A 12,316-nucleotide genomic window follows, 5' to 3' on the forward strand; every position below is an offset into this window, starting at 1 on the left:
CCTTCCCATGAGAGGGCAGCAGCTGCCTGCAAGAGATGTCCCTTCCCTCCATCCTCGCTGCTGAAACTGGCTGATAAAGCTGCTTTCCATGCAAAATAGTTGTGACTTTGGTTCAAATACCATAATTTGCAGAATCTTCAATCACCTACGCTTAACTTTCACAGTGCCTGAATGGCCTTGTGTTGTTTCTCTTGTATTTTTTTATACAAAAAAATCTGCAAAATGATGCAGCACGACAGCAACCTCCTGTGATAATGCCACGGACTGACTCACCACAATGTAGCTAAAGAATCCAGTCCAACCTTTCCAACACTTTACCAAATGACTAGGTGATAGAAGAGCAGATAGAATAGAATTGGATTTATTTAAGTTAGAAGTGAATCTGTTCTTGAAGAGTTCCACAGGGATGATGCACACATCCATGTTTTTCTCGAAATCGCTTCAGGGAGGCACAGGAAACAAGCAAGCATAAGGCTGAACAAGCCTCTCCCTGCTCAGTGCTCAAACAGTGGGACTCTACTTGAAAAGAGTCTTCATAAAGATGTGATACAGCAGAAGCCTTAAGCATATATCTAATTTTAACCCTGTGAAAACACGTGCCCAACATTTGGCACCCAGCACGATGCTCTGCTGAGCTAGGAGGGGAGTTCACATTTCAGTATCGGCTTCCAATAAAGTTCAGTGGTTCGTTTACATCCAATGCTGTCAATTGTAAAACCTGCTCTCTGAATAGAAACCAAGACAAATTCTCCATGAATCCTGAAGGGACCAGGGGGAGCAGCAGTACCTTTTTCACAGAAGGTTCCTGTCCAGCCCGCCGTGCAGGTGCAGGCTCCGCTGACGTGGTCGCAGGCAGCTCCGTTCTGGCACTGGCAGCTGGACTCACAGCCCGGGCCAAAGCTCCCCTCGGGGCACCCTGCAGCACAGGAACCACAACCAGATGATGGGTTAGTGCCAGAGCAGATCAGGGATCAATGGGGAATTTTTACATGCATGGGAAATCTGACTATTTCCAAAATAATCAAGGCAACGGCTTAAAAGTTAGATTTGAGTGCTCCCCTTGAGGTTCAGGTAAGTTGGGCTACATTTAAGATCTATTTTAGAAAAATTCCAGAGTGCTGAGAGACTAAATTCTGCACAGAAAGCGAACACCTTCTATTGCAGAGCCTGAGACTTCACAGGTTCTGCATGATGACACTTTGCCCACTGGTCTGGAGTTGCTTATGTGCACATCTCTGGGACTTCATCAGCTGGGAGGAAAGAAGCTCCTCTGTTTTCCTGCAAATCCTCTTTCCCCAGAAAGCTGGAGAAAATATGAAATGTGTTGGTTGCCTTCACAAAGCTCCAAACTGAATGCTGCACACTTTACCTTCATGCTCTGCTTTGAAAGATTCAAGTGAAAACATTACATCTGGGGGACAGATTAACAATTACATTTCAACAGCAGTTAATGTGAGGAGTTTTTAAACATTTGCATGGTACTCACTATCAGCAGAAAGAAAACATTTGAGAATGAAAATAATTTCTTCCAGGATTATAGGAAAATCAATTAAGACCAGGGCCAGTTGCCTAATTCACGTTGGATATTTTGGACAGGCTGAAACACAGAGATAGACTTGGCTCAATGCAATATTACAGGGCCTCTACTCATGTTTGAAGGTCTTGTGAACATCCCTCTAAATGAGTTATGGAGATTATTGCCAGATCTCTTCTAGAAGTCTATGATTTTAGAATTTACAGCAACAAAGTGATTTTCAGGCAATCTGGAAGGAATCAGTGAGAACAGAAAACAAGAGTCCTCAAAGACAGCTCCATGTCTGGAATAGGGGGGTGGATTTGGTGCTGTTTGTTTGGTGCCATGGGTGGGCAGTGATTGGAGCTGGCAGGAATTCAGCTGCTCCTGCAGCTCAGTGACTCTGCCAACTGTGTGTCTTACAGAGGAGCTGGGAGAAGAGCAAGGTACCTTCAGTATTTCTTGGCTTTCAAAGAGTCAAAAAATGGGATGTTTTTTAAATGTATGTTAGAATCAATTTTTTTGCACTTACAGGTGAAATCCCTTCCTCTTCCCAAAGATGCACATCACTGCTTAACAAATAAATACATAAAGATGCACTTGTGCCTTAAAAGCTTGATCCTTCTCCATGGTTCCTGTTCAGCTGAAATTTCAGTCAGAGAACCTGTGCAAGGGTAATGGTGCTGCCGTGCAACAAGAGGTGTGGGGCTCCCAGCAGAGCTCCCTTCAGGTGTTTAGCCCAGAGCTGGGGCTTTTCAAGGTGAAGGCAAAGGGTCAGAGCACTTCACAAATGATTTCACAGTCCACAGCACAGAGAATCTGCCCCTGCTCCAGCGGGCACAGGCTGCTGTGATGCGTGTCAGGATCCAGCCACCCCGACAGAGAACTGAGCTCCTGCCAGGGGAAGGAGCCCAGCCTGCAGGGAGAAGGGAGGGATGCCTGGGGAGCACAGGAAATATCCAGGGATAGTGAAGATTTCACCTCCAAAGCAGCATAAAATTATGGGAAGAACAATGATTTTCATAATCGTGCGCGCACACACACACATATATATGTGCAATTTTAAACATACATATATATATATATATACACACACACACAAAAAAAAAAAAAAGGGGGGGGGTAAAAAGCAGACTAAATAGAACAGAAAGCCCAGAGAAAGAACTTCAAGGACTGCCTGATATTTTGTCAGTGGTGATGGCTTCACTGATTCCCTTCCCAACGAGGATTACAAGCAGCTATTTGGCCACTCTCTCTCTGCAGAGATGCTATTTTGAGAGGGATCAAGAGTGAAAGAGAAGCAGAGCTGGCAGCTCCTTCTCTGGGAGCTGGTCCTCCCCACACACTGTCCTTCCATTCCCTCCGTGCCAACAGCAACAAGGGCTGCACGAGCAACTTTCCAGGCTTTCTTGTTTTAGGTCATGGTTGCAGATTAATTGTTTTGACATTTCTGTGTGACACCAGCAGTTAATCCTGCCCACGCTACTGAGACTCTGGTAGCTACATCTGTGCTACTGTAAGATTGCTAAACTAGTAGATAAAATGTTTGTTTTATTTAACAACATCAATATAATCAATAATAATAGTAATAGCAGCTTAACTATGCAACTTACTGCCACAAGATGAAGTGGATTCCAAATGCTTGCATGAAATGAAAAAGAAAATAGGCACATTAATTGGAAAAAAAAATCAAGCGGTATTAAATATAAAGATATTGCTCCTGTCTCATGAAGCTCCTGAATGAGAAATTGATGGTACCTGGGGAGACATATGAGAAATTGACTGTGAGCCTGTTTTCATATGCTTGAAGCATCTGCTACTGACCTCAGCTAGAGGTGAATGTTAAGGTGAGGGTCATGGGACTCACCATAAGACCATTGCACATTTTTGTTGTTAATAAATACAGGATTCCAAAAATTCCTGGTTTTCCTTCTGTTATGTACATGTGAAGTATTTCTACGTGCCTGACCTGAAATAGAGACTTACGAAGGGTAAGTGCTGCCCTAAAACTGAATAAGTAAAACCAATACGGAAACTCTTATGCCACAACCCAAATACACATCAATCCTATCCCTCTCAAGAGATCCTAACACTAAAAATAGCTGCTGGGTCCAAAAAAAAGGCTGAAAATACCTTTTCTGGAAATCCAATTAGGCAAAGCATCTAACCCCGGTGAAACACGAGAGCGCGGCGCGGGGCAGAGCGGGGGCGGAACAGCCTGGGAGCGTTCCTGCGGGGAACGAGCAGGAAAACACAACTTCCAGGGATGTGGGAGTTGTGGTTTGGGAGGCAGGCACTTACTGAGCTGGCAGTGCTGCCCGGTGAATCCCGGCTGGCAGGAGCAGGTGCCCGTGGCGGGGTCGCAGCCGCCGTCGCCGCCGTCGCAGGTGCAGGAGTTGGCACAGCCCCGGCCCCAGCGGCCGCTGCTGCAGGCTGCCAAGGGAAACGGGGTCACATCCAGCAGCACCCCAAAACCCTGCTGCCCTTCCACGTGAGAGAACACAGAGTACACAAAGTGCTAAGGGACTGAACTCCCAGCTGCAGCACAGGCGCAAATTGTGGAAATGAAGACTGGTTTTGCTGGTCTCTTTCAGCTGGAAACAGGCAGATATTGTCTCATACACATAAAATTCATCATTTGTAGTCATAAAGCTAATCATTCATAAGCAGGGCCAAGGGAAATTTAGGTTAGATTTAGGAAAATTTAGGAAAAAAATTTACTAAAACAGTATGTCCTGGTTTAGGGCAAATTTGGGAGAGAACCTTTGGAAGGATTCCTCAAGAAAGCAGATTCAAGCAGCACATTCAAGTGGCTGGAGAGTGATAAAGATATCACTCTTATGTTTATCCAGACTGATAAAGTACTGGAATCATCTGCCCAGGGAGGTGGTGGAATCACCATCCCTGGATGTGCTTAAAAAAAGACTGGATGTGACATTCAGTGCCATGCTTTAGTTGAGGTGGTGTTGAGGCATGGGCTGGACTCGATGATCTTAAAGGTCTCTTCCAACCTGGTGATGCTGTGAATCCACACCCATCAGTCACAAATCTATAATTTTATGGAAATAAAATATCAGCTATTGACTCACTCAACACAAATCTGCATAACCAGAATTAGTTAATAGGTTTAACCAGACAGATTTGGCAGCACCCTCCATGCTTTCCCCAAAATACTGGGAAATGCAGCACGGACACAAAGGAATCTCACAATGTTTGTTAAAGCAACTTGTTGCTTTCATCCTAAAATCTCATAGCACTGACACAATTACACCAGTGTACCACAGCATGCCCTTTCTTTCGAGTAAAGGATGAAGATGAAAGTGCCAATTAGGGCAACAGAAACCTGGTTTTGGAGTTGGGAATCTGTTTAATGCCTGGTCTGCAATAGCTGGAAGAGCTGCTGTACCAAGATACCACTGCAAAACAATTTTTCTCAGATCTTATCCTGAATAGAAATAAAAGCTTTCCTTTGTCATAGTCCCTCAATTCTCTAGACAGCCCAGGGAGCTGAAAAGTGAAAAGCCATCTCAGTGGTTTTACACACTACCAACTGGCTTGATTTTTAAAATATGCATATGGGTGGAAACTTCAGATTTTCCCAGCATTTTCTTCCATACAGAGCCTGAGAAGTCAGGTGCAAAGCCTGCTGCTATCAACACTGCCAATTAAATGACTTTATGTGTTTAAGATCAAGTTTAGAAAGAGGTTTGTCTTCTGTTGGCTTTTTGCAAGAGGCATCACAATGAATCAAGCAGAAGAGATGTGTCACAGGAAAAGAGAGGATGGCTTCACATTTATATGGTGCCATCCAAAAAGGGCAAATCTACTCTCTCACACAGCCACCAATATGGAGAGCGATGCTAAAGTCAACAGAAGGATGCTCTGCTCTTCCAGAGAACAGAAATTTTCACAGCATTTATATTCCCAAGTTAAAAAGTGACCTTTAGACACACGACTGTACATGCCACTCACTTGTTGAATAAATCTCCCCCAAACAAAATGAGAAATGGAGAATTAATCTCAAAACTAATCTGCACTGAAAATGAAAAACAAAACTGTCTGTCAGTCAAAATGCTGACAGGACAGATGGTATTGGGCAAAGGGATCCATAGTGTTGAAATAAGAGCTTATATCAATACTTTGCGCTTCATCAGCCATCTATTTCAATGCTTTGAACCTGGATAATGAAGGATTATAACCACCCAGGCTGTGCAAACCCACAAACACACCGTTTCAGAAGCAGTAAGATTAGCAAAACTATATTAAAAAACTGTAATAAACTAAGAGCAAACAGAGCAGACGCGCAGCCCCCAGGAGGGGCCGTGTGCCCTGACTTACGGTGTTTGCAGTCGTGGCCAGTCCAGCCCGGGGGACAGGAGCACTCCCCAGTGACGTGGTGACACTGAGCACCGCTGCCACAGCTGCACAGCCACAGGCAGCCCTGCCCATAGTGCCCATCGGGGCAGGCTGCAAACAGAGACAGGCTGTGACTTCACCCAGACCACAGCCCCGCCACAGAGCCATCCTCCCAAACAGACAGCCGCAGCTCACCCCCAAAAACAGGCTCCAGCTGAATCCAGGAATCAAAACAGCAGCACAGAAATACCTGGGATCTGCACCCTGGGGGTCTGGGGCTGAGTCCTGGAACGTGGGAATAGCCTGAGTGGCTTTTGGGTACTCCTGCGCATCAAGCTGTTTCCTCAGAGGAGGAAAACCTTCCTCAAAAGCCATTTTATGACTAACAAGAATTAAAAATGTGCCACCAAGGCACTGAGAGCCTCTGAGCAGCTCAACAGCCACACTCAGGCAGCCTTTTAACACCCAGGGGCTGAAGAGCAGCACAGATCAGTTCCCTGAACTGCTCCATGATCTCTGGCTGCAGGGATAGCACTGATGCTGCTCCCTCATCCTCAGTATTATTTAATCCTAAAGGATCTACACCAAGGAGTGCTGCTGCAAACATAACTCAAGAAAGGTGCCACACGGGCCAGCTGGTCACACCCCCTGCCAAACAGTCAGGATTTCACCACCAGTGGTGTGGCTGTTAGACACTGCATTTCCAAGTACAGCTCGCCATAAATTAGGTCTAATGATAGCATCCATTTGGGATGCAGCTTAGCTGATCACGTGCATTTATCTGCAATCTGCCTCCCACAAATAATGTCAAATCCAACCTGGGGAATTCCTAGAGATGAAGGGCACTTAATCTCAGATCAGCATGCTTTATCTCACAAAAGAGTAAGAAGGCAGAAATCAGAGCATAACCTGAATTTTCAATCTGACTTGCTTTTCCTGGGGAAGGCTGAGACAAGGACTTACTCTCAGAGCAGGATGGCCCAGTGTAGCCAGGGGCACAGTCACAGGCTCCAGTTTCCCTGTTGCACTGTCCCCCATTGGCACAGGGCTCGCAGGAGTTCTGGCAGTCTGGTCCCCACTGGCCATCTGGGCAATCTGGAGAAAGAGCACACGAGGTGTAACCAGTGCCATTTTCTGTTTCAGGACAGTTGTAGATTTCTGCTGTTACACTGAAGAATTTAGAAATAATAGTAAAACTGAGCTGGACTGTTACATTAATGACTGTCAGCCCAGTCATTAAACTGCAGCACACAAGTACACAGCTGAAGAGAGACCAGAGGCTCTCTCCCAATTTCCATCACAGTCTGTCTGTTTATTGGTTTGGGAAACAGTCAAATTCTACTTCTTATCATATCTTCCAAAGCCAGGCACTCCCTACCTTGGTCCAGCACCTCACACACCTTGCTCACACGAAGCACCAGTTTTCCCAGCTGGGCAAACACACTGCCCTGTCCTCGGGTCACACGGGGCTCCTCCACAGCTGCACCTCTGCCTGCAGCCCATCCCAAAGCTGCCAGGCTGACAAGCTGGACAAAAAACCCCAAAGTCATGGTTAGAAGCATTTTGAAGACATTAGGAGGCACCACGGCCCCCAGTTTCAAACTGAGCTGTGCTGGTAGAAGTGATCAGTGTTAGCAGTAGTGTCTGAGCAACTGGTGGTCTGAAATGAACTGCAGCAGAGCCCTGCAAAATCTGTGCCTGAAGCTTTAAGAGCAACTATTGTTACCTGGGCAAATGTTAGTTTGGGTAACTGGCCTCAGCATTGTGCCTCGACCTTTGCAGGGAGAGAGAAAGAGACAGCATCTGCCAGGCTCCAAATATCAGCCTGGTTTCAGTGGGGAACTGCCAGCTTGTATCAACAACAAATGTACCTGTTTATCTGCAACTTCTATTTCTGAACCTAAGTTTCCTGAATAAGCTTTCCCATCCCAAGTGTATCTCCCAGGGAAACATGCTGTGAGTACCTACACAAATGGCATTTTTCTCCATGAAACCCAGCTGGACAGGGATGTTTGCAGGCTCCTGTCTCAGGATCACACAGAACATCAGGAGGACAGCTGCACCTCAGTTTGCAACCAGCCCCATAAAACCCCGGGCTGCACTCTGGAAATAGAAGTAGATACAGAACACGTATAAGAAAAAGGATAAGTTAAGAGAAGTGAACAAAAGACAGAAAATAATTTGGCAGAAACTTGCAGAGAATATATTATAATGCACATTTTAGAGGTGTTGTTAACAAAGTGTAAATACTTAATAAATGCTTACATTTCAAAGAGGTTACTGCATAAATGTAACCCAGAAACAGAGTGGTAGAATGCTTAATGATTTATTCAATTAGAACACTTGAGGATGTATTCAATTAAATACATTATGGAATTCTCTTCTTTGATGTCTAAGCTCTGCTGCTCTCTGCCTTGGTGCACAGCCAGTGCTGGGCAAGGCATGCTCCCTGTCAGAATTCAGCCCATCAACAAGAATGATAAAAATCTTAAATATTGCCATTATTGCTCTCCACCAAACCCACCAGAGTTACTGCCATAAATCCAACAGAGTCCTGCCTGGCCAGAGAAAAATCTGAAGGGAGAATCTTTATTGTGTTCCTCCACTGCTGTCTGGAAAGCGCTACTGAGACATGCAAACATGAATGCGGGATACAATTCTCTTTGAACTACCCCCAAAAACTACAAAGAGTAAGTTGAATTCAAAGAGCTGCAAATCTGAAGGAAAAGCAGCATTACTGAACCTGTTTACAAATCACCCCACTGCCATAAAACACAGATTTTGCCACTTATTTACTGACTGTGTCAAAAAAGCACAGAAATGAAAACTGACAGGATTTTCATTACTTAAGGTTGCATTAGGATTTAGGTTCTGGATTTCTGGGCCAAAGGAGCCAGCAGATGTGGGAACCTGGCTGTGGGTGGTACCTTTGTGACACTTCTTGCCGTGGTATCCAGGCTGGCAGGTGCAGGAGCCGTTCCTGGGGCTGCACTCCAGCGTGTGCTCCTTCACACACTGACACTCCTCCGAGCAGCCCGCGCCAAAGGCCCACCTGGGACAGGCTGCAGCCGCAAGAAAAGGAAGCATCAGCTCTGTAATTATGCAGGAGCTGGCTGAAATTGCTCACTGCTGCAGAATGCAACTGCTGCAAGAAGCAGAACCTCAGTTCTGCTTTCAGCCAGCACACCCCCGTTCCACAGCAGCACCTGTTCGTGTGTGGGTGGGTAAGAGAAGAGTTTACATGATCCCTGTGCTGGGTCATTCACTTCATGTCAAGCAATACGTGGTGAATGCAAGAACCAGAAACATTTCAAAGCAAACTCAGCTGATTTTCCGAATGAAAAAAGACTTGGGTGCACTCCAAGGTAAAAGCTTTCATAATAAAACCCAAAACAAAATAAAACAAAAGATTTTTGATCTTGCATGGATTTTGCAAATCTGTAAGTACAAAGAAACTTGATCATCTATGTTGCAAAGTTTTTGTTTTAATTCTTTTAATTCCATCTAATGTCTGATCCTCATCCTGTCCCAGCCAGCCCTGCTCCCCAGCTCCCACTCAACCCATCAGCAGTCACCAACCAGCTCCAACCAGATCCCAGCCTCAGCAATAACCCTAATGTTAAGCTGTCCATCCCATCTATAATCCTCCCCTTTGAGCATCAGTAAATCTCAGTCCTCATGGCAAAGATTAATCACTAGAGGAAAAGAAGCTTCTGGGGCTTCCTGGCACATTTCAAAAGTCCTGTCCTCCTGCTACTCCCAGACTATTGCAGAACCCAAAGTCTTGATCATTTTATCACAGAATGGTTTGGATTGGAAGGTAATAAAGCCCACCTCATTCCACCTCCTTCCACTCTCCCAGGCTGCTCCAAGCCCTGTCCAACCTGGCCTTGGGCTCTTCCAGGGTCGGGGCAGCCACAGCTTCTCTGGGCAACCTGTGCCAGGGCCTGCCCACCCTCACAGCAAAGAACATTTTTCTAACATCTAAGCTAAACCTCCACTGTTTTAGTAAATCCATTCCTCCTTGTCCTAGCACTGACTGACTGTGCAGCAAGTCACTCTCCTTCCTTTCTGCCAGCCCCTTTAGGTTATGTGGAGTCTTTCCCAGGCTGTCCCACTGTGCACACATGGAGCACATCCCAAAAACACCGGGGACTTACTGAGGTGGCAGAAGCGGCCGTAGAGCCCTGGGTCACACAGGCAGGCTCCATACAGTCTGTGGCAGTGGCCCTTGTTGGCACAGTTGCATGGCTTGTTGCAGTTCTTCCCAAAGAAACCTTTTGGGCAACCTTGGGAGCGCACAAACACAGGAAGGCATCAGTGGCTACAGGTCCAAGCCCCAGACCCGAGCTGGGGCTCTGCGCAGCCTCACCACCACTGGCCTTTCCCACCCTCTGCTCTGCTCATTATTTAAAATAAAGGATCAAGGAGGGGAAAGTGGAGAGCTGAGGCAGGGCTGGAGCCATACCATCCTCGCAGAGCTGGCCCAGCACACCGGGTGGGCAGTGGCACTGCCCTGTGCCGGGGTCACACCAGCCTCCGTTCTGGCACCCGCAGACACCGGCGCATCCTCTGCCGAACGTCCCGGGGGGACAGGCTGTGGAGAGAGCAGGGAGCATGAGCACAGCAGGAAACGCTTCCCCTCTGCTGTAAAGGAAGCAAAACAAGGCTTTGGGCATTGAGAAGGGCAGCAAGGCTGATGAAGGGTCTGGGACACGAGTCGTGTGAGGAGCAGCTGAGGGAGCTGGGTGTGTTCAGCCTGGAAAACTCACGGGGACCTCACTGCTCCCTACAACTCCCCGAGAGGAAGGTGCAGCCAGGTGGGGTCGATCTCCTCTCCCAGGCAGCCAGCGACAGGGCAAGAGGACACAGCCTAAAGCTGCACCAGGGGAGATGCAGGCGTGACATCAAGAGGAACTTCCTCACAGAGAGCATGACTGGGCATGGAATGGACTGCCTGGTGGAGTGACCCTCCTTGGAGGTGTCAGAAGAGACTGGATGTGGCACTCAATGCCATGGGATGGTTGAGAAGGTGGTGTTGGGTCATAGGCTGGACTCGGTCCCAAACGTCTTTTCCAGCCTAATTGTGATTCTGGGAAAACTGTGAGCAAGGAGAGGGTCCTTTTAGTTGAGCAGGCTCTAAACAAAGTCATATTCTTCTGTAAAGCACATCCACCTGACATTTACAAAGGGACATCTCAAAGGACACAGAATTAAGCAAGTTTTGGGAAGTACTGTCATTATCCAACCCTCCCCAGCACGGGCTCCCCTCCCCACAAAGCACGGGCTCAAAAACCATTGCCTGTCAAGCCCAAAGCTTAAACATCAGAGCACAGCTTTGAACACTTAGAGATAAATATTTTAAACATTCTTTTTTTTCTCTCCCAAACACTATTATAAAAATAATATCTTGTTTTTCAAATGTAGTTTCTGAAACTCCCCAGGTAATCACAGCAGCAATGGCTCTTCAACAACAAAAACAAACTGTGAGATGCAGCCCTGCTCTGCTGTTTGCAGCCTGAGCTGCCTGAGTGGATACAGTTGCTGGAGTCATCTGACTTCACTGACGTTTTATCAATGTACATTAAGAAAGTTGACATTTCACATCAATTTCCATTCGGCTTCTTTGGTGCATTATTAGAGAAATTTAGTTCCAGTTTTCTCCACTGTTTTAGGTCACCCTAAGCCTGCTCACCCCTAAACCCATGAATTGTGCTGCATATTAAAAAATGCAAGAGAAAAGAGTGAAAGCAATCACACGTGAGTAATTAATGCAGATCAGATATTGTATTTATCACTGTCCCTACTGACTTCATCAGACAGCAGGTTTAGCTCAATAACAGTCCTATTAAATTCTTTAAATTCCAGAGGTGAATTCCATTAGATTACATGCATGGATGTCTAGTGCAAATATACATAATAAATTTTATTTATGAAATGAACTAAAGAATTTGGATACTGCTTTGAAATTTTTATAATCTACCCTGAACTACCAGCACATCAGAGACAGAAGTAAGAATATCCTCATTTGATAGATTGAACTGTCTTAGACAGACTGGAAATTATCCTTTTAATCCTCCCCGTTCCTGTTCTCTTAGCTGCCCCCAGAGTTTACAAACCAAACCCACCATCAGTCTCCCAAAATAACCACAGGCAGACTGCTGGTTTCAATCACTTGCTTGATTTTTCTACATTTCTGTCCATGTGATGACGTCTCCTAAACAATCTTGATGGCAATTAACCTGAAGAGTGCTGCCTACTGATGTCAAGTAATAAATTTTCATCGACTTTTTGTCTCACCAGTGACAGCAAAGACTTTCTGAGAATGATGGGCCATCATGTCACACACCACGAAATGGAGGGACCCATCTCAAACAGGAAATCTGCTGTATGATGTCTCAGACAAGCAGCAGACAAGTTTTGCCAAACTGCAGATGAAGAACAGCG

General features: G+C 46.0%; 1 protein-coding gene across 1 annotated transcript in view; it reads right to left on the bottom strand.

Annotated features, from left to right (window-relative positions):
• The window catches only part of LOC311157514 (uncharacterized protein), a gene marked incomplete at both ends in the record, with an annotated part of 182,574 nt that overhangs the window by 28,707 nt on the left and 141,551 nt on the right, over nucleotides 1–12,316 (bottom strand). The window contains 9 exons of the mRNA XM_084212244.1: nucleotides 788–916; nucleotides 3,815–3,946; nucleotides 5,852–5,980; nucleotides 6,833–6,964; nucleotides 7,270–7,395; nucleotides 7,838–7,972; nucleotides 8,797–8,931; nucleotides 10,030–10,158; nucleotides 10,338–10,466. Of these exons, the coding sequence (XP_084068370.1) occupies nucleotides 788–916; nucleotides 3,815–3,946; nucleotides 5,852–5,980; nucleotides 6,833–6,964; nucleotides 7,270–7,395; nucleotides 7,838–7,972; nucleotides 8,797–8,931; nucleotides 10,030–10,158; nucleotides 10,338–10,466 (1,176 nt within the window). The remainder of the gene's footprint in view (nucleotides 1–787; nucleotides 917–3,814; nucleotides 3,947–5,851; nucleotides 5,981–6,832; nucleotides 6,965–7,269; nucleotides 7,396–7,837; nucleotides 7,973–8,796; nucleotides 8,932–10,029; nucleotides 10,159–10,337; nucleotides 10,467–12,316) is intronic.

The sequence above is a fragment of the Fringilla coelebs genome, assembly GCF_963513975.1.
Source record: "Fringilla coelebs genome assembly, chromosome: 10".
Classification (NCBI taxonomy): Eukaryota; Metazoa; Chordata; class Aves; order Passeriformes; family Fringillidae; genus Fringilla; species Fringilla coelebs.